At 36.9% G+C, this 27,932-nt stretch overlaps 1 protein-coding gene across 1 annotated transcript in view; it reads right to left on the reverse strand.

Moving 5' to 3' along the window:
* The window catches only part of DNAH8 (dynein axonemal heavy chain 8), a 419,266-nt gene that overhangs the window by 58,574 nt on the left and 332,760 nt on the right, over positions 1-27,932 (reverse strand). Inside the window, 8 exon segments of the mRNA XM_078155390.1 lie at positions 352-512; positions 9,613-9,714; positions 10,324-10,440; positions 16,282-16,437; positions 16,934-17,086; positions 19,916-19,989; positions 22,595-22,797; positions 25,074-25,192. Of these exon segments, the coding sequence (XP_078011516.1) occupies positions 352-512; positions 9,613-9,714; positions 10,324-10,440; positions 16,282-16,437; positions 16,934-17,086; positions 19,916-19,989; positions 22,595-22,797; positions 25,074-25,192 (1,085 nt within the window).

Genomic DNA, 27,932 nt, shown 5'->3' on the forward strand with positions numbered 1-27,932 from the left:
ACCTAAGAAAATAATCCTTGATGCAATGAGCAAAGCAAATATATCCTGGACAGGAGAATCACGGAATCATAAATGTAGAGCTAGATGTCTTCTAACTCCTTCATTTCACAGATACAGAAACTGAGACGCAGAGAGATTAGTTTGCCTAAAGTCACCTAGGTAGTGAGGCAAACCTAGGTCCTCTGAACTGAAGTCCAGTGTCTTTTCCACAATATCATGATACTCTCGCTCCCCATCTCAGACACTAGAATTCCAAGTTATGGCCCTGGTAAAGAGATAAAATGAAAAGCATAGGCTGCACGGCTGGACTTATCAATGTATCTTGTAAATTCAGAAAGGCTAAGAACTTACGTGATATCGGCATTAGGATGGAGACCAAAAACTTCAGGATTGTCCATTGAAGGGAGTGACTGTATATATTCAATGTATTGTTCCAAAGTTTTGCATACTGGGATTTTGTAACCCGTATAAAAACAAAATGTTGGTTCGAACATCTTTTCACTGAACCAAACCTGCGTAAAACAAAATTTTAAAATATAATAAGCATCCAAGTATAAAGGTAGGGAGCAGTCATAGCCTTTTTCCATTGGTTTTGATTAATATCATTCTCACCACTGAGAGAATAAGTAATGACAAATGAATATTAATTAAACAAGTTCACAAATGTAGGTCAAAGCAGAAACACAACTAGGCTTTAGCCTTTATTTCATACTAATAACAGTGTTTGAAGTTCTTTCCACACAATGACTCTTTAAGGGAAGTAGTACAAGTAGTATTATCTTCATTTTACAGATGAGGAAGCTGAAACCCAGACATGGGAAATGACTTCTCCAGTCATATTATAAGTAAATGGCAGAACTACAGCTCAGGTCCAAGACTTCTGACTCTAAGCTCTGTGCTCTTTTCACTGTACCAGGCTGTTTCTCATGTTTTTCCCACATCACACTTTCAAGGAATAAGTGTTTTGCTATGAAGTGAGGGGGAAGCATTTTAAACTTCCTAAAATTCTCTCCTTCATAAGATCGATCAGCTTTGACCTCACTTAATAAGTGGAGTCAAAAATGTGTTCAGAGCTCAAGGAAGCAGTTGCCCAAAATGAAGATCATCTGAGGATGTGCATTGTTCCATCCAACCACCCAAATGGGGCTCCATGTTCAGGAAATTATGTTACTATGAAATCTGCTAGCAGACATCTGGAAGACATTCCTCCTTTGAAAACTGCATTTTCTAGTGAAGAGTTTGAAAAGAAGATTTCATATTCCTCTTAAAATAATTTTCAAATCCCTCTCTACAAACAGCAAATGTAGCTAATTACATTGCTCATGGAAACATAGCTCTCATTTTATAGAAAAGAAAACAGGCTCAGAGAAGTTCAGTAACTCCAAAGGTCACACAGTAAATGTCAGAAGCGAGAATCAAACTAAAGTCCTGTGCCTCAAATTCAATGCTCTTTCCACTATACTAATTGCCTCTACTTGATACCAATATATATCTTTTCGCATTCCTATGCCTATTCTCCCTCTTCCCTTCTCTATTACTGTACAGGGCAACACCATCCTTCCAGTCCTGCCGGCTCCCAACCTAAGAGTTATCCCGGATTCCTCACTGTCTCTCACCCACCATAATCAAACTGTGGTAAAGGCTTGTCGATTTCACCTTTGCAACATCTCTCTAATACACCCCCTTCTCTCCTCTGACATTTCCACCACTCTGGTGTAGGCCCCCATCACTTCATACCTGGACTACTGCAATAGCCTCCTATGTGGATCTGCCTTCATCAAGTCTCTCCCCACTTCAATCCATCAGCTACTGAAGTGATTTTTCTAAAAAACATATCTGATCATATCACAAACACTGCCCCCTTTTATTCAATAAACTCCAGTGACTCTCTATCGCCCCAAAGATCAAATATAAAATGCTCCAATTTGGCACTGAAAATCCTTCTTAACCAAGCCCTCTCCAACCTTTCCAGTTTTCTTAGCCTCTTTTATATTACCAGTGCTAAGCACAGTGCCTGGCACATAGTAGATGTTTAATAAATGTTTGATTGATTGAAATAAAGTAAAAGAATAGAAACAGAGTAAAAGAGCAAATACATAGTTTGCAAGAATGGGCTTGTCTTAAAAATCACAAGTAGACTTACTTTTATGAAGTTACAAAATCAGTATCACAAGGTCAAGGAGTTTCTTTCTGTAGAAGGAACCTCAGAGATCTTGTAGTCCACTACCAAAAATCCCCTTTTCAACACCCCTTTCTGGTGGTCATTGAATCTTTGCTTGACATTCTCTTATGACTGCCCATTTCACTTCTGGCAAGTTCTAGCTGTTACAAAGTTTTTGCTCACCTTATGCCTAGATATGTCGCTCTGCAGCTCCCACCTACTGCTTCTAGCTCTGTCAATTGTCATCCTTCTTCCATAGGATAGCTCTTTAAATACATAAAAATGTATGGATCTGCATAATAATAAGTGTTACAAAGATGTGCATACCCTTTGACCCAGTAGTTCTTCTACCAGGTCTATATTCCAAGGAGGTTATTGACAGGAAATAAGAGACCAATGTGTACCAAAAAGTTCCCAGCAGTACTATTTGTGATAGTTAAAAAAGAAAAAAAGAAAAAAAAACAAGGTGTCTGCCAACTGTGGAATGACTGAACAAATTATAATATATAAATGTAATGGAATATTATTATGCCATAAGAAATTACGAATATGAAGAATTAAAAGAAATATAAAGTGATCCAGAACAAAGAAAAAAGAGCCAAAACCCCCAATCTATATGTTAATTAATGTAGCTAAAGAAAACAATAACTGCAACAAGTTCTTATCATAAGCAAAATAGAGTCAAACAAGACTGAGAAAAAGGACCTCAGGACTATTACATTAAATCAATATGTGTGTGTGTGTGTGTGTGTATCTTTGGGGTGGAGTTAACATTAGTGAATAGAATGACAGTTATAGACACATGCATGATGATTAAAAATGTCTTGATTTTTGACAGTTGGTTTCAGGTTCCATATTTATCCTCCTGATTTTTTTCTAGTGCTTTTGTTCATATATTTCAATACTTGTATTTGTCAATGGACATCAAAATAAGATTTGCTAAAATGACTTGAAGGCTGTTTTCTGGTCCCTTGGCATACGTACCCACTAAGGCAGGTTTCTAACAAGAGTTTTAGGATATAACAGAAGAATTTTCTTGATGGTGTGGGCAGTAATGAAGAAAAAAAGGGAGCAAAGAAACCAGTAGAACTGATGATTCACTTTAAGTACTAAATTGGAGAAAAGCTGGAAGACAAGGCAGGTGAATCGTGAGACAAGAAGGCAGCAGCTATTGACAATAGGTCTGATGATGGCACCAGCCTCTCTCCAAGTTTGCTGGTTGCCTATGAGCAGCATAAGAAACTAGAAAGTCTTTGAGTTTTTGGGTTCGTGTTAGACTGTAAATGTAGAGCTGAGTGCTTTGGGAGGAGGAAGATCAAGACAGACAGAGAGGCCTCTTTGTGGCGGAGGACTGCTCTGAGGAGTTTGGTTACGTGTATGGTTTTCCTTGTGTGTGTGCTACTATACTGTGCATGTCCTGGAAGAAATATGCATTGGGTTGCTTGATATCTTAGTCATATAATACACTGGAAGGATGGACATAGTGATGCAGTTACAGGTGCAGTGACAAGTGTCCTTTACAGCAACTTCTCATCCCTTGCCTATTGTCTCCAACCTGCATATCTATAGGTCAAGTTCTGTTTGCAATGGATTAGGGTAGAAACCTCATAAAGGTGCACCCAGAGTAAGTCTGATTCTTGTCAGTAATGTTATCCCAGTGACCCTCCATACATTGTTTTCTTTCTTTTTGCTCCCCCTTTTTTCAGTGTTTATTCTGAAATACCCTAAGCTTTTGCTTTACTTTGACCCCATAACTCAGCATCTTTTGGGGGAACTTAAAATTTTTCCTGTTTTTGTATCTCCTCCATCACCTGGCTCAGTGCCTTCCATATATGGAAGGTATTCTGGACAATATATAATTGTTGATAGATTAACCACAGGTAGCTTTTGCTTGTAATCCAAGAACTAGAATAAAAAGATCAGTAGGTCCCTATCCTCACTTTGCTATAAAACATATGTTCCCTAAAAGGCTTTGATTAATCAGTTGCCCTACTAGAGCAGAATTTCAACTAATTGAAATATAACTGATAGAACTGTCAGTTAATCATAATTGCTTTTCTGCACTTACTTTTTGGAGGCACAGGTAAATCACAAAGAGGCAAAATGATATCAAAGACAGTTTAAAAATACTTATTAAAAACCCTAGCTTCATAAGCACTGTCATTAATATAGCACTTTAGAATTTACAAGGCACTTTCCCCATAAGGTGCAATTATTATTATCCTCATTTTACCTATGAGGAAATTTAGGGTCAGAGAGTTAATACCCACGAATTGGTATTGGTACCAATTATATTGGTACCCAGGTAATGCCCATAGTCACAAGGTGGGTAAGTGACAGAGTCCATAGTCACATGACTCATGGATTCTGGCAATGTCTGGGTTAAAAGGTAGAACAGCTGTTTCCCAGTGATTCTGGTAGGATGCAGCTCCCTGAGATTTCATGGACATATTTAAGAAGCATGGTACCCTTGAAGATGGTGCTAGAAGTATAGTAGGAGAACCTATTTCCTGGCTGTGTGTAAGGCAATTCATGAAAAAGTAGAGTGTGGGGGCAGCTAGGTGGCACAGTGGAAAGAGCTTTGGCCTTGGAGTCAGGAGGATCTGAGTTCAAATCCAGCCTCAGACACTTGACACTTACTAGCTGTGTGACCCCGGGCAAGTCACTTAACCCTGATTACCTCACCAAAAGGAAACAACAAAAACAATTTTAAAAAAGTGTGTGTGTGTGTGTGTGTGTGTGTGTGTGTGTGTGTGTGTGTGTGTGAGAGAGAGACAGAGACAGAGACAGAGGCAGAGAGACTGAAAGAGACACAGAGAGACAGAGACAGAGAGAGGCACAGACAGAGACAGAGAGAATGGATAAGACTGGGGAGTGATATGAGAAAGATTGAGTGGATATCAGGGTAAACCCAAGAAAAAACTAAAATATGTTCTAGTGCCTCCCACCCTCCATCCTATGAAGAGGTTGTGAAGGGCAATGATGAGATTTATTAATCAGATTTCCTCTTGTACATTTGTCCAAATAGGCATTTTCTGGGCTTCCCTTGGGCTGTTTTGGGAAAGGTGGGGCTGTGCCCCACAGGACTTAGAGCATGGGGTGTCAGTGATAGCAGTGTAGCTGAATGTGAAAGGTTACTAAGTATAGTTATAAGTAGTAGAGCAGAAATTTGAACCCAGTTTTGTGGCTCTAAGTCCCACGGTCTTTCTTTTACCCTCCCTTTTTGAGCAGTTGGCAAATCTATGTACCTAATTTTATTTTTTATACTGAAAATTGATGTAATTTGTTTTGCTACAATAGGTTCCTCCCACCAAACACCCAAATACTTCCACTCCCCAATACAAAGTAATTCCCTGAAAAGTTTGATTAATAGATGGTACTAACATTGACCAATTTATTTGACTAAACTTGTTGCTTCTCAATATTAATTATATTCACATTGTTACAATGGTTATATATCTTTATCTCTCTCTCTCTCTTTATATATATATATAATACACATATATATATATATACATATATGTATCTATCTATATGTATGTATGTGTGTATATATATATAGGTTGTCCCAAAAGTCTTAGTGCAATTTTATGCTTTAATGGCTTAAAACTGCACTAAGACTTTTGGAACATCCTATATACATCTGGGTATATATAAGTAGATATGTATATATGTATTGTTTTGGCTCTGCTTTTTTTCGCTCTGCATCACTTCAGGTTCCCCTTGACTGCCACATAGTAGGTACCTAATAAATGCTTTTTGATTAACTGGATTCATACAATTCTTCCCATGTTTCTCTAAATTCTTACATCAACAAAATAGAAAAAGAACAGATCAATTAATTAGACATAAAACTAAAACCAAAAATACTAGAAAAAAATTAAAAATCCCCAATCGAGCAACAAATTGGAAATCCTGAAAATCAAAGGTGAGATTAATAAGACTGAAGTAAAAAAAAAAAAAGCAAACAATTCAGCTAATAAATAAACCTAGGAGCTGGTTTTATGAAAAAAAAAAAGCAAATCAATAAGATGGATAAGCCATTGGTTAATTTGATTAAAAAAAAAGAAAGAAGAGGGGCAGCTAGGTGGCACAGTGGATAGAGTACCAGTCCTGGATTTAGGAGGACCTGAGTTCAAATCCAGCCTCAGACATGTAACACTAGCTGTGTGACCCTGGGCAAGTCATTTAACCCCATTGCCTAGCCCCCCCCCAAAAAAAAAGAAAAATAAAGAAGAAAACCAAGTATCCAGTATCAAAAATGAATAGGATGAATTCACCACCAACGAAGAAGAAATTAAACAATCATTAGAAAATATTTTGCCCCATTATATGCCAAAACATCTGACAATCTGAGTGAAATCAATGAATATTTATGAAAATATAAATAGAATGTCTAAATAGCCTCATCTTAGAAAAAGAAATTGAGCAAACCATTAATGAATTCCCTAGGAAAATATCCCAGGCCAGATAGGCTCACAAGTGAATTCTACCAAACATTTAAAGAACAATCAATGCCAATATTATATAAATTATTTGGAAAAATAGGTGAAAAAGGAGTCCTACCAAACTCCTTTTATGATACAAACCAGGAAGAACTAAGACAGAGAAAGAAAATTATAGACCAATTTCCCTAATGAATATGGATGCAAAAACTTTGAACAAAATACTAAGCAAGGTGATTACAGCATTATATCACACAGATTATACACTATGATCTGGTAGGATTTATACCAGGAATGCAGGCTGGTTCAATATTAGGAAAACTATCAACATAAGTGACCACATCAATAACAAAATGAACAGAAATCCTATAATTATCTCAATAGATGCTGAAAAAGTTTTTGACAAAATACAGCACCCATTCCTATTAAAAACACTAGAGAGCATAGGAATAAGGGGAGCATTCCCTAAAAGGATAAGTAGTACCCATCTAAAACCATCAACAAGCATCATCTGTAATGGGGATAAGCTAGAAGCCTTCCCAATAAGATCAGGGTTGTGAAGCAAGGATGCCCACTATCATCACTATTATTCAATATAGTACTAGAAATCTTAGCTATAGGATTAAGAAAAGAAAAAGAAATCAAAGGAATTAGAATAGGTAATGAGGAAACAAAACTATCACTCTCAGCAGACGATATGATGGTATACTTAGAGAACCCTAGAAAATCAAGTTAAAAAAACACTTGAAATAATGAACCACTTTAGCAAAGTTGCAGGATATAAGATAAACCCACATAAATCATCAATATTTCTTTGTATGACCAACAAAGCCCAGCAACAAGAGAGAAATTCCATTTAAAATAAATATAAACAATATAAAATACTTTGGAGTCTACCTGACAAGACAATCCCAGGAACTATATGAACACAATTATAAGACACTTTTCACACAAATAAAATCAGATCTAAACAACTGGAAAAATATCAGTTGCTCATGGGTAGACAGAGCATATTACATATATATGCATATGCATACATACATAAATATATATATACTTATATAATAACAATGATGATTCTGCCTAAACTAATTTACTTATCAGTGCCATACCAATCAAATTACCAAAAATTATTTGAAAGAGCTAGAAGAAATAACAACAAAATTCATCTGGAAGAACAAAAGATCAAGAATATCAAGGGAATTAATGAAAAAAAAATACAAAGGAAGGTGGCCTAGCAATACCATATCTCAAACTATATTATAAAGCAGTAATCATCAAAACTATCTGTACTGGCTGAAAAATAGAGTGGAAGATCAGTGGAATAGATTAGGCACACAAGACACAGAAGTCAATGACCACAGTAACTTAGTGTTTGATGAACCCAAAGACCACAGGTTTTGGGATAAGAATTCACTATTTGACAAAAACTGCTGGGAAAATTGGAAAATAGTACGGCAGAAACTAGGCATAGGCTAACATCTCACACCCTATATTAAGATAAGGTCAAAATGAGTACATAACTTAGACATAAAGGGTGAAACTATAAGCAATTTAGGAGAGCAAGGAATAGTTTACCTGTCAGATCTATGGGGAAGGGATTATTTCATGACCAAACAACAGATAGAGAGCATTATGAAATATAAAATAGATAATTTTGATTATATTAAATTAAAAAGCTTTTGTACAAACAAAACCAATGTAACCAGGATTAGAAGGAAAACAGAAAGCTAGGAAACAATCTTTACAGCAAGTAACTCTAATAAAGGCTTCATCTTTCAAATATATAGAGAACTGAGTCAAATTTATAAGAATACAAGCCATTCCCCAATTACTAAATAGTCAAAGGACATGAACAGGCAATTTTCAAATGAAGAAATCAAAGCCATCTAGAGGCATATGAAGAAGTGCTCTAAATAATTTTTGATTAGAGAAATTAAAATTAAAACATCTCTGAGGTATCACCTTATGCCTACGAAATTGGCTAATGTAACAAAACAGAAAAATCATAAATGTTGGAGAGGATGTGGGAAAATTGAGACACTATGCACTGCTGGTGGAGTTGGGAACTGATCCAATCATTCTGGAGAGCAATCTGGAACTATGCCCAAAAGGCAACCAAACTGTGCACACCCTTTCATTCAGCAATACCATTTCTGGGTCTGATTCCCAAAGAGATATTACAACACAATTATTTCTTGATATTGCTCCCTTCCTCTTCTCCCTCTTCCCCCACACTAAATTCTCTTTTGAAACAGAAAAGCTAAGCCATGACTTAGTATGATAACATGCGCAACCTTCTACTCTTGTAGACTTTTGTCTCTTTATCAAAAGGAGGGAAATAGAGCCACGATTGTTTGTTGTAATGAATCTGAGTTCAGTTACTTTTAACATTGTTTTTGTTTATATTATTACAGTAGTTCTAAGCTGTCTAGAAAGGTTTTTCATAAAGGAAAAGTTGAAATTAACATACCTTCCTGGAAAAACTTCAATTGTACAAAATATGATACCCCTGGAATATTCTGATTAATTAAACACTGCATTTAGAATCATCCACACCCAGAGAGGAATCAGTTTTTCTTGAAGGCAAAGTATTACTGATATAGTCCAGAATACAGGCACAGCAACACAAATCAATCCCACAAAGCAATAATTCCCAAACCATTTATATTTGCCTTTGAAATGCTCTAATGAAGCCTGCTCCATCCCCCCCATCAACTCAACCCACTCTATGCAACCAGGACTTTAGCTGAGTGGTGGTAGGGAGGGTCACTACAAATAATCCACAAAATAGATAATTCACCCATTAGAAAACTGAGAATTGAGGGTAGTTCCCTTCTGGAATACAACTACAGTACAGATAAAAATGCTGATCTTTATTCAGTAATCCTATATTAAAGTTAGCGTAAATAAAGATTAATTTATATGCTACAAAAACTGGACCATTAAAACCTGACAGTAACTGTAATACAATGTATTTTTATGGTTTTTGCTAAGTTGACTTACTCTAGCAAAGCAATTAAGTAGACGTTTATCAAAATCATCTGTGACTCTGCCTCCATATTGCACTTCTCCAATCATGTAGCGTACTGTAGTCCATGATACTCCCTGTTTAAAAAAAATCTAGTTATAACTTATATCAATAAAATGAATAATAATAAACATCTTGGGGCTTTGTTTTCAAGGAGAGAATTGAGGAAGTTGGGCCCCGTAATAGGAGTCTTATACTTCTTGAAAATACTAAACATAGTTACATGAAAAAATTTATTATGGATGAATCACAGCTCACTTATTTACATTGTTAAATAGTTTACAATTTGTTTATCAAAGAAAATCTATAACAGGAAGCACTACTGTATGTGTGCTCTATAGGTTACCTCAAGGAGGAGATTTGGTCAGATGAAGAATGATGCTGCATAGTCCAGCATCTCACACCCTATACCAAGATAAGGTTTCTTTACTTCCTTTTCCTGATTCATGACCTGAGGCGGTAAAGGTTATAACCTTGGAAGAGAGAAGACGGAGTGTGTGTGTGTCTTTTCACTGGGAGTGGGTTAGAAATGGCTGAACAAGAAAATTGTTGAAGGACAATCCACCCCCCAACTTGGTATTAACCAGCAAGATCAAAGGTGTCTCATAAACTAAAAAGAGTTGGCAAATGCTGATTTGGGGATTATTAAGAACAAAAGGGATAAGTACAGAAAAGATACTACTCACTTTCTTGATATCACATTCATCAAGGTGGTTCTGTATAAACTGAACACTTGCAGTAAAGTCAGCTGAATTAAACTCATAAGGAATATTCCACCCTAAGGGACCAAACTTGCGTCGTTCCTTGAAAAATAACCACAGAAAACAAATATTCAGTGGAACTTCCTTTTTTCAATCTGATGTTTGCTTCTTCTTAATGGAGTGAAATTTAATAAACAAGAACAGTAAGAGCTACCAGAGATGCCTAAAGAAGTTGACACAGCCTTAATAAATCACAGTGTATACATCAGCCAACAGAAATGTTTTTTGGTCATTCCATACACAAACAGTACTGAAGAATAGACCTCAAAACTATTTACCATGATTTGGAGCAAAACCAGTATCTCTGAATTTAAAAGAATTCAACTCCATTGTCGATTTGTAAGAATACAGTTTATTATTAATGCATTGGGTTTTGATATGTTCAAATTTAAAATGTTAGGGTCTATACTTTTCACTTTTAAGAACACTGCTTCTGTCATTCAAAGGCATTTGAAACTCTGCCCTAGTTCCATTGGGTAATTTTGTAATGAGAGAGAGAGACAGAGACAGAGAGAGAGAGAGAGAGAGAGAGAGAGAGAGAGAGAGAGAGAGAGAGAGAGAGAGAGAGAGAGAGAGAGAGAGAGAGAGAGAGAGAATGACTGTTGATACAAACATATGTCTGTCAAAACTTTTATGTTACCACATAGCCACCACTATAATATCTCCCTTGGTGCCTGTTTTTTCTGTTTACTAAATAAGGTTGAAATGTTGCCATAAAAGGATAACTTAACAGGCAGGGCAGACAGGATCCACAGAAAGCTGAACTGTTTTCAAAGGACAAGTTCTTCTGATTCCCTGGTATCTATCTGAATGGTGTGTAAGTGTTGGTACTGGTATTTCTGGGTCTCAGACATATATGACAGTCATACAGATGAGCCCTAATGATACCATTCATCACCTTCTCCTGTGCTAGTGTATATCTGGGCCTATAACTGGTCCCCAAGTAATTATTTCTATTAATAAAATTGATATTATTATTTATTAGCAGAATTATTAGCAGAGCCATTCATTAACGTGTAGCCCCAGTGCTTGAGGTGGGGGCTGGATAGTGCTTTCCCCATGTACCAAACATGTAGACTCAGACTTCTCCTGAACGCCCCTCTGGCCTTTCCCTTCTTGACTCTTCTTTTCATTCCTTTGACCACATTCCCCTTTCTTACCCCACCTCCAACCTCTAAGCACAAAGTAGACTGGGGAGAGTATGGTGTATGGTGAAGGCCAGCTGTAGAAGGACCATTCTAGTCTTTCTCCCCACTGCCACCCAAAGTCCTGATTAAATCCTTGTTTTAGGTAGCATATGAACTACTTTTGATATCTGAATTTAGCATTTCATCTCCCAACTCTGTCCCCCATGCCTGAAATACCACAATTCTCCAAATCCACCTCTTATGGTCCCGAGGTTTTTCCAAGGCACAGCTCCTCCCGTGTGCCAGGCATTGCATTAGCAGCTAGGCATACAAAGATACAAAATGAAAATAATCCCCATCCTCTAGCAGCCTACATTTTATTGTCCATCGACTTTTTGACCCTATCTGAAGGGCTCTACCAAGCTATGCCTTTTCATAGCCACTGTAAGCAGTTGTGTGACATTTAAAAAACATTTTATCAGTTTGACTTGTTTACTTATTAAATAAATGCACCTAGGTCCGGCATGCACATAGGAAGGTCCTTGCCTTATTATATGTACAAAAGATAAGCTTAAAAAGATCATGATATGAGACACTTAGTTCATTGTTAGAGGCGGTCAGCTCTGACGTGTGTCACGTATAAATGTTAATTTGAAGCTTTTAAAACACATTAGTCTGTGTTTTATATAAATCAAAAGATTAGGTATTACAGTTCAAAAAGTGTTCACAGCTGAACCATTTTAAACCATAAAGTATTTATTTTGGGGGTGTGGTGGCCCGAACCAGTGATTTCATTGTATGAGAACTCCCTCGGCCATTGCAAACTGGTTGAAATTTGTAACTTAAAGTCTTAGAGAGCACAGGGAACCCAGAGGTCAAGGGACATACTCATGATCTCTGGGGCAGGATTTGAACCTGGCTCTAAGGTTTGCCCTTATAAATTTATTCTTCACCAAAAGTAATTTTTTTTTTATAGAGAAGAATGAAGTCACTGTCTGCTATGAAATTTTGGAGAGAAGAGAATCATCACCTAATGAACACTGTTTGAAAAAGTATTAAGTGAAGTTGAAAAGACTGTACAAGCTTCTTTCGTCTCCTGTGCAGTCCCTACCATACTGCTGAGCACGCAAGTCTTTCTTGACAGCTCCTTGTTTGATGGGGAGTGAATGGAAAGCATGTCTTCTCTCAGTCTTCTGCCACCATACACGGGGGACCAGATAGACTCATTGTAGGGGTTCAGATCAAAGAGAGATGAGCCTGGTTTGATTCTAAGCTGGTATGGCTTTCTTTATCTTACATAAATATGTATTTTTAAGCTTTATTATTTAATTTCAAATCTGTGATTAGGATATTTCCACAAGTCCAATACCTAATGTATGAACTGGAACGAGCTCAACCTCCAAGGAACGTGGAAAACAAACCTTCCCCAAATCAGCAGCCTCTCTACAGCAGAGCAAAGTTTATGTGATCACAGAAACGGAGGTAGGCAAGTACCTGTAGGCTGGCATAGTCATTTACTCCCTATTTTCCTCAATCATAGATACTGAAAAGAAAAGGAATCCTAACTATTTTAGCAAAAAAAGATTCGATATCCACTCCCTCCCTTTTTGGGGGGAAGAGGGAGGGGGGAGGAAGAAAATTGGATATTACTTTTATCTATGTGGTGGACTGTTCATTTAGACATGGAACTGAGTAAAAAGGAATTTTCCTTTTCCAGAGCTGCTTAAATTGACTTTCTGAAAACATTACCATTCACTAAGCAATTGCAATTTAGTTATCTCTTAAAATGTGATCTTTGGCAATTGCTCAAAATGCCTACAGTTTATGTTCCTTACTACCAATTTTCATTTTAAAACTTTTCTTTCCAAGCATTTTTTTTTATTTTCACTTAAGACAAAAAGAGTTGTTTAGATCATGATGAGAAAAGAAAGTTAAATTTTAGATTTTCTTTTCCAAATGACTTCATTACTACTTTTACTATTTACTTACTGGTTTCTTTTAGCTTTTGTTTAGTCTTTGCACAGCATAGGCAATTAATAAATGCTTGTTGGATTGAGTGGAATCCTAGAAAGTGCCTCCATCTTTCTCTTTAAGGGCTAAGACTACACAGTAAAACCAAGTAGAGAACTCTAAACTTACCTACTGAATTTAACCAAATTCACCCCTCCCCTACTTCATATCACTAGGGTGTTATACATCTCTCTGGATTTCAAAATCAAGGGCTTGTTCAGCTTATTTGGATAGTAGCTGTTTCTATTCTATTCAACTTGACTGGTATTTATGGCACCCAGAGTTTTGTTTGGCTATATGGAGATATAAAAGTCGTATATTATAAAACCTCTGCCATCAAGGAGTTTACAAGTAAATCCAGCTGGGGAAAGAACATAAAAATGAAATAGCGAACAATACTAGACAGAATCCCATTTAATGAGGCAGAGAATATAAGTATTGTGGGAGTTCAAGAAAAGGTAGGATCACCATGAGACAGACGTTGAACTGAGGGATTTCATGAGAAAAGTGGACTCGAAGTAGAAAGAGGTAGGTGTAATCTCCTATGGAGCCAGAGCAGTTTTATGATTCAATCTAGGCTTCAGATCCACCCTATGGTCAGAGACCACCAGGGGGCAGCCTTCTTTGGTTTGGTCCAAAAAAGGGGCAAGCTGGAGTTTGGAAATGTTGTACTGTGAGGAAGTCCAACTGAATTGGAAAATGAGAGGAGAAACCAAGTATGTTATTTCAGAAGAGTCAGGCAGGGATGCTGAGAAGAGCACTGGACCACAAGCGAATGCCTGGGAGAGGAGCCAAGAAACAAAGAAGGCAGAGCTGAACAGGCTGGGTGACCACACTGCTTGAAAGTCAACTGGGAAGGGCAGGTAGTATCAGAACAGAAATCCCAAAGGAAGTGAATTGCCTTTGCACTGTGTGGGTTCCAAGGAAGACTGAGCCAGAGGGGAATTTTGGGTTTGGGGAATAATCTGAGGATAGCATGGGCATGAGCGCAGTCTTTTCAGGGACCAGTGATGGACCCCTCTCGGTTTCTGTTGGCAAGCAGCAAATGATAAGGTTAGGTAAGTGATGTGGAACTAGGAAGGGCTTTGAATGCCAAGATAAAGAGTCTGAACTTTATTTGCTACACATTGGGATTCATTATAGATTTTTAAGAGCTGTTTTTAGAAAAAAACAATATACCACCCACTGCATGTATTAAGCGCTTGCTATGTGCCAGGCCATGTGCTAAGCATGTATAAGCAAGATTCTGAGAAAAAGTCCATAAGGGCTCCATCAAAGGGATCCATGACACAAAAAAAGATTGAGAACCATCCCTAATTTAGGAGAGAAATGTGACTGAAGTTAGTAACATCACAAAGGTATGAATAAGTTAAATACAGATTTGCTCACTAAATCCCAGAAGACTAGCACTAGTAGATAGTAATCTAAGTAACACAGGCTTCTGAGATTTAGGAAAGAATGAGAAAGGGGAAGGGACCTTATTTAATAATCTAAATTCCTTACACATTCCCTATAGAATACAGAATAATTGCTTACATTGCATTGTATCATTGTATATTTACCATGGGGGAAAAACTATATCTTCCTCCAATAAGCATGATGGAGCAATTAAATTACCACCACTTGGGATGGTAGCACAAAAAATACTCTTTGCAGATGTGAAATCCAATAACAAGTTTAAATAATACATAATTGCATATGATAAAGTCTGCCAAGGTTAACCATTATCAGATAGGTTTACAGTGTCTTAAAAGATGGAATTTAAAATTCAAGGGCCATAATAAAATTTTGAAAAAGCAACGAAATATTAGCTCTATTAACTATTCTAATGAGGAATGATGTCTAATAGAGGTGATTATACATATGTGTGTGTGTGTGTCTGTGTGTCTGTGTACATGTCCTGGTTGTAGGCCTCTTCCTTAGATGTGTGTAGGCCCCAGAAGAGAGCCCAACAAAGTGGCTTGTCCTAAGAGAGAGAGAGATGACTGGAAAGGAAAGGATATATGCTTAATAGTATTCAGAGTGGACAGCTGAATCCTTTGTCACCTCTGCGTAAAATAGGATTGATTGGCTACCTTCCTGAGCAAGGAATAGGGATGGCTCTTGGGACGATCACATTACTCTATCCTTTACCTGTATTTCACTCTAGAAAAAGAGGAGAATGCAAGAATAGGTTAGAACTTAGAACTTTTCCCCTTTGTGCACAAGAGGCACACATTTCCTGGTATGAAGTGATCAACAGTGTGTTAAGAACAAGTGGTATTGGGGATCAACTAAACCAGAAGAAGCTTCCTCCCTATCCCCTAACATAGTAGTATATAAAAGACCAAAATAATTGGCTGTTACCTAGTAATTATACTTAAATTGATTTTAAAATGAAACTTTAACATTTCATATGTTCTATTAAATGGATTTTAAAATACAAAATAGAGTTTTGAAGCATGCAGATCTGTCTCTGAGAACAGTCCATCAAGGATACGAAAAGGTGTTTAACTGCCAACATTGACAGTAGAACTAACGAGCAATTAATCTAACAGGTTAATTATTTGGTGACTATTATGTCACTTGGTTACTAAAGAAGCGAAGAGCTTAGAGAATCTCAATACAATCTAAAAAAGAAATATATGACAGGCAAGGAATGCAGATAATAATAAGGAACCAAATTTACTTAAATTTTGTTTAAAGGAGATTATCCTACAATGACTCAGTTTGCTATATACTGAATGTAGAAGTTGCTTTTGAATACCTGTACAGTGGAGTGTAAAAAAGCCACGGTGTACAGCATTGGCTTCCACATGGGCAAATTGCTGACATCAAGGAGGTCTTGATTAATTCCTGCAAATGTTCTTTTCAAACCTGCACGTACCCCTTGGGGTGGTTCATTAGTGAACTTTATAGAAGTCTGTCATAAAAAGCAAATATATTAGTTTTACTTACAAAAAATTCACACAAGAAGACAAAAAAAAACTAATTAAAAAGAAGTCAACATATTTATGGTACAAACAACTTGAGCTGAAATTCAGCCAAGTACCTACTAATTAAATTGAATACAGCCAATAGGCCATAAATTAGTATCTAGTGTTATAATTCACTTGTGGGAATGTTAACTATATAATCTTGATGACAGCATATATTTTTACAATGCAGATTCTGTTAGTGTGCTGAACAATTCTGTATTTATCCAAACTACTCTAGACTTATTTGTAGAGCTAGAACAATTTAACAACAACTGGTTATTTCCCCAGTACTGTGAAATTTCCAAAGGCATTCCTCAGGTCAGCTCTTTTGGGGATAGGTAGTATGTAATTATAACCATTTTACAGATGAGGAAATTGAGAGGAAAATGATTTGCTCATGGTCCCACAATTATCACAGACTCCAGATGTCATGTAACAAACCTGTAACAATGTGATTGGAAATTTTTCATGCACTTCAGTAGTTATCCAGACTCGGAAAGTCTCATTACTAGCTTCAGTAGTAAGCAGTGTTTCTAATAATTCTTCCATGAACTCTAGACCAAGATGACAATTCTGAAGTAATACCCAGCCACCCTGTATGCAAAAAAAACAATTTGCTACTCAATTTTGGAACAAAAACTAACAGTCATGGATGTCATTTTTCCATTATCAAACAGCAGATGTATAAATTCTTTTATCTCATATATGGTTTAAAAATTCATTTTATGTTTTCATATGGTCATTTCATTTGTTACTTTGATGAACAAATAACTTCCAAAACCAAGTGGATTTGAAATCATTTTCTGCATTATCTAGTCCAGTAGAGGAGTGGAAGAAAAACAGCTAGCCTGAGTCATGTAGTACAGTGTGAGCACCATCTAGCGATATAAATGGGTACTTTGAAGGCTGCAATGGCCATGCCCCAAACCTACATTTTCATTACTTGTGATAAACCAAGTATTGAAATAAACCAAGTTAAGAAATACAGCAGCCAAAGAGAGGCCAGCAAACTCAATACATTGCTTTTTAACAAAGACTGATCCATCATATTTATATTCTTTTGCTTTTGTAATATTTCTGGAAAACTACAAGTTATTGCTGGAAAGTAGTGATTAAACCCAAAGCTGAAGGAAATAAATGATCTGCCATTATAGCGTTGAGCCTGGTTCTCTCTGTCCCCTGCTGACCCACACACCATACAACTTAAGAACAAACCATACAGTCTAGTTGTATAGTTAGCATTTCTCCTATTGGACTGGGTCTATGTTTTATTCATCTTTGCATTCTACCCAAAAGTGTAAGACGAGGTCTTTTGTACATAACAAATATTTGTGGAACAAGTAAATGAATGATTAGAAATAGCAAGAAATTGGAAAATCAAGCAAAAAAAGGAAGGTTACAGAATTCATACTTTTTCTGAGCATAGTGTACCAATAGGAAGTGGGAGAGAGGACTTCAAGCATCTCCCCTAAGCTTTTTTCCCACGCACCCCATGAAAACTCTTAACCCTTTCCTTTTGAATAAGATCAGACTTAACAAGAATCTGTGGGCTTTGTGGCATTAGTCTGGACATTTTTGTACTATTATTGATGTGAGATTTCTCATAGGCATTTGTGGGAAAATTCTAATCAAAGGAAGTCTTTTCAATTTCCTTTATACTTCCACTGAGAGATATGTGGGTTGCTTTTTATTTATTTTTTTTTACTTTTTCCTTCTTTTTGGAAAGTAAAACCTAAGTATAATTCTTTTTTAAAATCAGGAGTCACTTTACGAAGTTTTCCTCCTTAACAAATAAGAATTAGACCTCAAATCACTATGAATTATCATTATCTGCAACATTTATTAAGCACTCATCTATAAGTGGCATTGTGCTAGCAGTGATTAACACCGCAAGTCACAATGCCATTCTTGCTCCAGAATAGCATTCTTTCTAATTCACACAACATTAAAATGCACATTCAACCAGGCTAAGACTGTATATCTTCAATAAATTAAGACTGAGAAATAACTTAGTAAGGACCAATTTCCTGAATATTATCTGGACACTGTGTGAACTATATATAGTACTCAAAGTTTTTATGCATTCCATTAGCATTTTCCCCACTGTGGGAAATAAAAAATAGAGGACCGTAGGTCCATATATTTGTAGCTAGAAGAAACATTAGAGGTCATATAATCTAAACCCCTTCTGTTATGGCTGAGGCCCAGAGGGGTGAAGTGATAATAGTATGTAACAGGCCTGAGATCTGAACTCAGACACTCTGATTCCAAAGAGCTTGTAGTATCAGGCACAGTTAAAATGAACCTCCTGGATAGAAGTAACAAGGTAACAAGGTTTTTATTCAGGGGAAACAGCAGCAATAGAGGTTCAAAATTCAACTGAAGATTTGCTCTATAAAGTGAATACTTTGGTTCACCAAGAAAGAATAGACTGTATACATATAACTATTCCCATATGATATTTATTAAAGTTAATTAAGCAAAAAAGATTGAGGCTTTGGGTTTTCTGGGGATTAATGACTAGCTAGAAGAGGACGATGACCTAAAGCAATGTTTTAGGCCGTTAAACCTTCTCTAGCCATTAATTTCAAAGAATATGTGGCATCAAGGCTATTACTCACATTCTAAGATGGAAAGTTTAAAAATAAGCCAGTGGATTTATTTAATTTTATTTTTTAATGATGCTGCTTCTTCAATTGCTGTGATAGGTCCAGGGCATTTCTAGAGAATTAATGTCCTGTGTATTTATTAGGTTTTATATGAATTATAGCTCAAAATTCTATTCAGCTTACAGTTATTAATAAAAATTAATATCAATACTTGAACTTAGTGTTCTGAAGTACTTCTTACTTGCCTGAAACTATCCTTAATGAAAAATGAATGCCTGAAGTTAACCAAAAATTGAAGCTTAATTGTTCTCATCTGTCATTTCCTAAGTGCTATATGTCATTACTATATCATGAAATTCCAAGACTGTTAAATTTGAGTCTCTGGAAATAGAGAAAGGACATTTCTACATGGTAGTCTAAAAAGTTTTGATAACACAAAAGCTGAATACCTTTTTGCGGTCAGAGAAAGCAGAACCTCAATCACCAAACCAGTATTTCATAGACGTCAGTAGGAATTGGCTTGAAATTTTAAAATTTTTCATAAGAAATGTATATAAGGATAATTGAAAGTTTATTAAATACATAAATAAGTATGGAAAAATGAACTCTTTATCACAGGGATATATCTTTCATCTCCACGTTTGCACACATATACCTGCTTTTTCAAATGTTGTTCATGTAGGAGAAGTATCTAAGTGCAGAGATTTCTAACCAGAGCAACAATTATTAAATGTGCAGGACATCCAAATGAATGGGCAGAGGGAGAGATAATAGATGACAGAAGAAAGCATCCGGACTCCTCCTTCCTACATACCTGTTGCATTGACATCTGTACCAGTTTGCGAGCATGAACTTCTTGACCTTGGCCCATAGAGATTGTTCTGCATTCTGTAATATATGCAAAACATCACTGTTACATATTCTCACCTTGTGTAACAATGACAGAATTAAGTTTGATTTTCTGTCCATGTGTCAGTTAGGGGGCAGCTAGGTGGTACAGTGGGTAAAGTGCCAGTCCTGGATTCAGAAAGACCTGAGTTAAATGTGGCCTCAGACACTTAGTAGCTGTATGACCCTTGGCAAGTTACTTAACCCTATTTACCTCAGTTCCCCATCTGCAAAATGACCTGGAGAAGAAAATGGCAAACCAGTCTACTATCTCTGGCCAAGAAAACCATAAATGAGATCATGCAGCATCAGACACAACCAAAATGACTGAATGACAACCATGTGTTGGAGTATACAGTAAGTGCTTAATTAAGAGTTGTTGGGTTTGACCTGAGGCATTGATGGAGCCTTCCAGTGGGTCCAGAAGGTACTCTTTCAGCGCTCATTCTCCTGTCTCAATAAAAGCTGACCACTCACACAGAACTCCCTGACACAGCCCCAGTGGTTGACCCACAGGGGGCAGACCATTCCAATCCCACTGGAGTTCTCTGTGGGGAGAATTACCGTGACAGACTGTTGGCTCCATCATTTAAATGTGCCCTGCTGAGAAATGTGCACAAGACCGGCTGTGCCCGCTGCTGGCTCATGCATTCTCTTCCCTCAAGTTCTACTTCAGTACCTTTTGACAGTGTGGGGTATGGGCTAAGTCAAGCTCAGTCAGGTGAGAAGTGAGAAAATGAGAAAGGCTTTGAGGAGGGGCACAGGGATGGACCACATAGCCATCATCTGAGAGCCAGCCCAGCTTTCCACCAGGAGGCTGATCACCAGGGAATAACCTTTTTCAGCCAAAACTACTCAGGAAGATTGGTTTAAGGAGGAGGAAGGGTTTTAATCTGCACTGCTGGAGTGTTCACACCTGCACAACCAAAGGTGCTTGAAATATGATGTGTGTGTGTGTGTTATCTAACACACTATGCAGTAGCAAGTGAGGGGAAAAAAAACCACTAAAAAAACCACAGAACACTCACTGACATCTAAAGAAGGAGGCAGTGTGGACCAATGGTCCTGGATTCAGAAAATCTGGCTTAAAATTCTGCCTCTGACACTGTGTAATCTCGGGCAAGCCATTCAATCTCCCTGAACCTCATTTTCCTTACCTGTGAAATGAGGGGTTTAGACTCCATGGCCTCTAAGGTCCTTTCTCATTCTTAATGTTTGATCTATCAGAGTTGTATGGGACGTAGCAAGCAGGGAGCTTTAAAATCAGGCTCTTTACAGCAGTCCTCATCAAATGTTTATGTTTAATTTTTTTTTTGGTAATGACAAATTGCTTATATCACTCATATTTGAGGTTTCCTATGTAGAAAATCCTTTGCTAACAATTTGAACTACATATTTAAGTTTAAACTAGAGAAGCAAACACAACTACAAACATTACATATTCAGAATTAGCCTTAAGCAACATTAAAGTGGGAAATTTTGTTTTGGTGCTTCTCTAAATCTTCATACTTTCCTTATTTCCTAGGTACCCACCCAGTACTCCTATGTTGCTTTTTGGAAGTTCAGAGCCCCTGAGTTCAAAGCTCTACCAGCAGGAGATATAAAAGTCCATGTTCAGGACCCTTCCTTCTCCAAATTCCTCCCCTCCCCATTAAAACTGCTGTCCCATGCATGACCCATTTTATCAGTCCTATAATAGGATAGTAATCTAACGAGAAAAGTTAGACCAATCAACATGAGCTTCCTCTTCTCATCATCTCAAAAGCCCTTGCCTGCATTTTCCACTTTCTCCTTTTCCCAATCTCTGATAATGAAGTGGCCCTTCTCCTTGCCAAGAAGAACTCTTCTACATATGCCCGTGATGTCATCATCTTTTTTCTCCAACAGACTGCCCCTCAATCATCCTCCTTCCCTAATAGCAAACTTGACTTACTAGCTCCTTCCTTACCACCTTCAAACACACTTAAACCTCCCTACCCTTCAGTAGGCCCTACCATCTTCTCAAGCTATAGACTTATATCTCTCCTCCTTTCCTCACCTAAACTCAGAAAAAGTTATCTCAAATTTCATAGGAAACTGGGAAGATCTCCATGATCTAATGCAAAGTGAATTAAGCAGAATTGGAATAATTTACACAATCACAATATTATAGAGAAAAACAACTCTGCTTTTCAAACAGCAGAGACAATGTAAAACAGAAAAGAAGAGACAATGAATTTCCAGCCTTGGTGAGTGCTGGGGGGAAAATGTGAGGAGGGATAAAATGAAGCATCAGCTTCTACAAAAAGCCTTTCTTGTTCCCGTCAACTCCTAGTGTCCTTCCTCAATAATTATCTTGTAACGATTTTATATTCTATAGAGAGGCAGTGATTCTCTTCATTTCTGTACTCACTGTGTAAGAAAACACAAAAATGTACAGCATATACTTATATACCTTCATACTGGCACACTTAAACTAAACCTATGAAAGGGATAATGAGGCTAAATATTTATTTCATCTGAGTTTTTTGGGGAAAATTCTAAGAATACATATAAAAAGGGAAATTCAGGGGCTAAACAATGTACCAACTATGCAGATTCCAAATGTATGAGGTTTTGTTCGTACCCAGTTTAAGTTTTTTAGCAAGTGCATCAATTTGATTAGTTGGATCAGACCCCATGGACAGAAAACATATGAGAGGTGTTCGTGTGTCACTTTCTTCCCAAGTTTTCTCAAGATTTAAGATCACTGGTTCTGTGTATTTCTCTTCTAAAGAATCTGCAATATATTTTCTTGCTTGGAAAACAGTACGATCTGGGCACCAGGACCTAGAAAAAGTTGAAGAAAAGAAATTCAATGTGTACATTTTTATTCTAAGTTCAAACACTGTAATTTTATTAATAGGAACATGGCAATCTCAATTTTTCACCTTGCAGATGTACAGAAATGCGAGTGGGAATATTCCCAGGAGACAGTGTAAGATGTCCTAAAGGCGTGCTAAAAGAGGCTCTCCCTGGTCAGTCACTAAGAGACCCCCCCCCCACTTCAACTTATAGGACAAAAGATTCTTAAATCAGAAGGATCTGTGACATAGTATGGAGTCTTAAAACCTCATTCTGTAAGTGAGAAAATTCATTTGCTCTAAAACTGCTTAGCAAATTGATTAACTAATAGTTACATGAGACACACACTAGTATCAGCTTAGTAATTCTTCACTGAAAGTGAATATATTCCAGGAGAGATGCAGAGGGAAGTTTTTCTTTTCTAATTATGGCATCATAGGTTGTATTTCTAGACACTGTGGTGCTACAAAGCACAGTCAAGGTTTAAAAGGAATCCTTGAAATTAAGAAGACAGTCAAAGTACTGTGACAAAAGCAAGTAGATTTGGAATAAGGAAACCTGGGGTCTTATTCTGGTTTTATGTGACCTTGGGTAAGTCACTTCATATCTTGTAAAATGAAGAAGTTGGACTAGATGACTTTTAAGTCCCTTCTAACTCTAAATTCTATGATCTGTGATCTAAGTCAACACACACATATTAAGCCCCTAATATGCATGTGCTATATAGAGTTCAATGGGGAAGCTACAAAAAAAAAAAAAAAAAGAAAAGATTAGGTAGAGAGCCAGTGTGGTCCAGAATAATGAGCACTGAACTTCTGTGAAGCCTTAAAATTGAAGATGAAGCCTGATCACCACAGTCACCTATGCAACTTAGGACAAGTAACTTAACCTTCATGGGCTTCAGATCTCTGCTAAATGTTTGATGACAACCTCTTTCCCTCCTATCCTACCACAGCCAGATGAATGCTGGACATACTTGTAAGTTTAATATGCATTATTACCATTCTCTCCATCATGTCATTAAGTCTAGACAAGCAACAAAGCAATAAATCAAGACCTGATTTGTAGTGACTGCCAATTTCCAAGGTGTAAATAAATCCTCACACTGAAAACTTAGCAATTGGCTCTCAAAAACCAAAGGGAGCTGGCTCCAACACACCCCTGTTCCAGCTCTGGTCTATGCTCTGATAAGGCCAGATGACTTCTAAATTCTCCTCCAGCTTTAGATCTATGATTTCTGACCTCAAGGAGCTTCCAATCTATCTGGTGAGGCCAAGTACACAAATGAAACAACTCAAGTGAAGATTTTAAAAGAAGGGAACATGTAAGTGAAAATAAGTGTAGTACACACAAACAACACATACAATATGGAAAGCTTCTCTTGCTGAATTTCTTAGTATTAATAACAAAACAAAAAACAGACAAACAAAAATAAACAGGAGAGAGAAGCTTTTGTTACTTTTTTTTCCTAGTTGTCAAAATAGTACTTGCCATTTCAGTGGAACAGGATCTTTACCCTCTTTCTATGGTGACATAATGGTATATTTTATAAACTTCAACTGCATTTCAACTTTATGAAAAATTTCTAATTGGAAAATATGATCAATATGAATTATAAACCATCTCTTCAAATTCTAATATGAAAAACATTAATGCCAAAACTTAAAAATATATAACTTTTCTTTTTTTTTTCTTTTTGTTTGTAAACAGACTGAATAGCCAGTACACAGAGCTATATTCCGGAGGCATATAGTGTCACCTAGCCACCAGGTGTAAAATCTTTCCCCATCAACTGCAGATTACAATCATGATAGAGAGGATAGGACAATGTACTTAAGAGTGAATCCAGCCTCTGGCTCTTACTAGTGGTGTGACCATGGGCAAGTTACTGGGCAAGGCACACTCTCTGTGCCTCAGTTTCTTGGTCTATAAAATGAAGGGGTTTAATTCAATGGTCTTTTAAGTTCCATTCCAACTCTAGAGTCTATGATCTATGATTTAGTAGGGAATTTCCTGGGTCTGATCCAATTAATCAGTTTCCTGATTAGATGACTTGTCTAGGGTCATTCAACTAGTCACCATCATAGGTGGAGTTTGAACCTAGAATTTTGAGACTTCTATTCATCATAACATCTGCAAAGAGGCACCTCTGTTATTTATGCTGACCATAAGGCCATGCCAAAATCTAAGTTTAATGTAGAAAGAACTGTAATTTGCTGACATAATGAATGCTTCCAAGTCTGATAAATAATAATCCTCACCTGATAAGCAAAAGTTTGCGACAAGTATCTAGTGAATCATTATATCCATCAGGAATGATTTCCTCCTCAGGAGCATCTTTGTCAAACCAATTTTTCCATCCCTTCTCATTACGAGATATCTAAAAGCAACAAAACATTAGCAGTTGATATACTGAATACTAATATAACAGTAAGGTACACATAAACTGTGTATAAACTCAAGTAGAAGTTAATATTGGAGAATTGTAGAGAAGCATCCTTTTCAGTGAAGATGATTTCAGCTTTTATATATTTAATCTCCTTAACTAGATTTTAACTTTAATCTTCTTGATTGCTTTACTCCTTTTTTTATCTCCTACTTACATTGAAAAACTGTACAAAAATAGTAGTACTCATTAAATAATTGTTCACTGACTGAAAAAAAACATATTTTGCTAATGTCAAATAATGTTTTTCAGTGTTTCCTTTTTTTCAGTTTTCTAGTTATCTTTAAGTAAAACTTAAAAATTTAAGAGTATCCTAAAAACGGATGAGAGGAGTGTCTAAAGAGCAAGTCTTCTGAGTTCTAGTGTCCTGGCTTTATGACCCCATGTGCCTCAAAAGCAGCTCTCTGAGACTCAGTTACAAGCTTAGTGACGAAGATCTGCATGGGCAGAAGGAGTTTCCACATCAATAGTTCTCCCACACTGATGAAACCATTGGTTTGGTTAAAAAATGAAAAAGAAAAGAGAAAAAGAAATAACATTGTATGAACTATGGAACATTTGTCTCAAGTTCAGGTTCTCTGTATTTAGTTATTTCTAAATAATCAGTTTGTGCCTGCAAATGATATTTAATTAAAGAATCACAGAATTTCAAAATTGTAAGGGGTATCAGATGGTATCTAGCCCAATGTATACCTGAAAAATAATTTCCTCTACAATATATTTGACAGGTAGCCTTTCAGCCTTTGCTTTAAATCTAACTCCAGAGACTCTCTGAATTGTTGAAAGGTGTGTATGTGTGTGCGTGTGCGTGCGTGTGTGTGTGTGTCTGGGGGATACTTTGACATATGGCATTTGTTATCACTATAGTGCCAGAGCTTCTGTCCCAGTCTGAAGAAGGTGGAGATGAAACAGAACTCATCTAGATCCTCTGAAGGGAGTGAACAAGTGAAAAGAAGTCCTTTGACCCATAAGAGACAGGATGAGGAATCACGCACACCTTACACTGTATACCTTTGCCTTTTCTCCTGGCTCCTGGCTTTTTATCTTTCAATGTTGGGTTTTTGTGGACAAAATGGGAATTTCAGGACAGTTTTTGCTGGGGAAGGGGAGGTAGTTGGTATGTTTGAAGTGGAGGAAGGATAAGAGAAGTTGAAGTTAAATTATATTTGATCACAGGAAGAAAGAGTCTATACATATACACATTTGCTTAGATCCGTTACCCTGCCTCTCTGCCTTCATAGAGCACAAATGGCACTCAGCCATTATAGAATATGATGATGTATGGACAGGAAAGAGAAAATTTGTTAAAAGAATGATGTGTCATAGAGAATGTTTGTCAAAACCAGATCAACAAATGTTACTATGGATTCCAAGAGCTAAAAAGAGGTTTTGCCATATAGGGCCCTTTTATGCATGCCCAAGAGAAGGCACTGGGTTTTTAAAACACATTTACACATTATATAGAGGGTTTGAGTTACTTGGTTTTTGTTCAGAGGGCATTTATACAACCCTGAGTAGGAGAATAAAATCATTACACTCCAAATTCATTCTTCTAGAATGAATTTAGTAGAAGGAGGTCTTATGACTTAAGGAGGTCATGACTTTGGCACTGATGGTGGGCACAACTAGACTGTGCCATCCAGGCAGTTTAGTGGCTCTATTAAATCTTGCCTATGAATAAATTTAATTATTTATCCTTTGACCTAGAGTTAAAGAGTACAAAATAATTTATTATGGCTTCATGACAACATAAGTGTACCTTTGAAATAGATGCCAAAAAGTAATAAGTGTAGGTACACAAGTACACCTCAGAGAATATTTTTATATGTGAATATTAAATTGAATCAAATATCAGAAAGCACTATTTATGAGAGACAGGAGCAACAGGAGGATCGATGAGCCTCTGCAAAGGTAACTTGCCAGTTGCCGGAGTAGTACTTATATTTTTCCATACATGGACAAAGATTACATCTTGTCATGAAACACATATGCCTTTAGTGTAAAATATTGAAAAAATATCTGGGAATGTTTGCAAATGTAAAAATCTTCCAACATTAGTGAAAGGGGAAAAAAAAGGTAATGATGATGATATGGATAGAGAGGGAAACTAGAGCCCATGTTTTCAGAGCTGCAACAGTTAAAAGATTCTTTGCTCTAATGATTGATTAGCAACATTTTATTTGCCAATATCTGCTCCTGCAGTTGAGGCTTATCACAGGGCAGACACCATAAACTATTTTAAGGTGTTCCCACAATTAAAAAACAGCCCAAATTCTCTACAGTAGAAAATTGAAGGCATTGAAAAACACAGAGGAGACTTCCTTAACTCCCCTTCTTTCCTTTAAGCCTCTCACTTATAAATATAAGCTCCTTGAGGACAGGCAGTGTGATTTTTGCCTGTATTTGTATCTCTAGTAATTCATATAGTAACTGGCACATAGCAAATGCTTAATAAATTTATCCTTCCTTCCTCCTTTCCTTTATAAGGAATTAGATTATAATATTTTTGGAGCAGGAAGGGACCTTAGAAATCATCTAACTTCCTCCCTAGTGCCTTTACAATTTAGGAAAAGAAGCTCTAAGAGATAAAGTGACTTGCCTCAAGTAATGCATTAATCAGTCAATAAACATTTATTAAGCACCTACTACATATTAAATGCGTGGGGCTAGCAGC

Source organism: Phascolarctos cinereus, unplaced genomic scaffold (genome assembly GCF_003287225.1).
Source record: "Phascolarctos cinereus isolate Bilbo 61053 unplaced genomic scaffold, phaCin_HiC Scaffold_5;HRSCAF=322, whole genome shotgun sequence".
In the NCBI taxonomy this organism is placed as follows: domain Eukaryota; kingdom Metazoa; phylum Chordata; class Mammalia; order Diprotodontia; family Phascolarctidae; genus Phascolarctos; species Phascolarctos cinereus.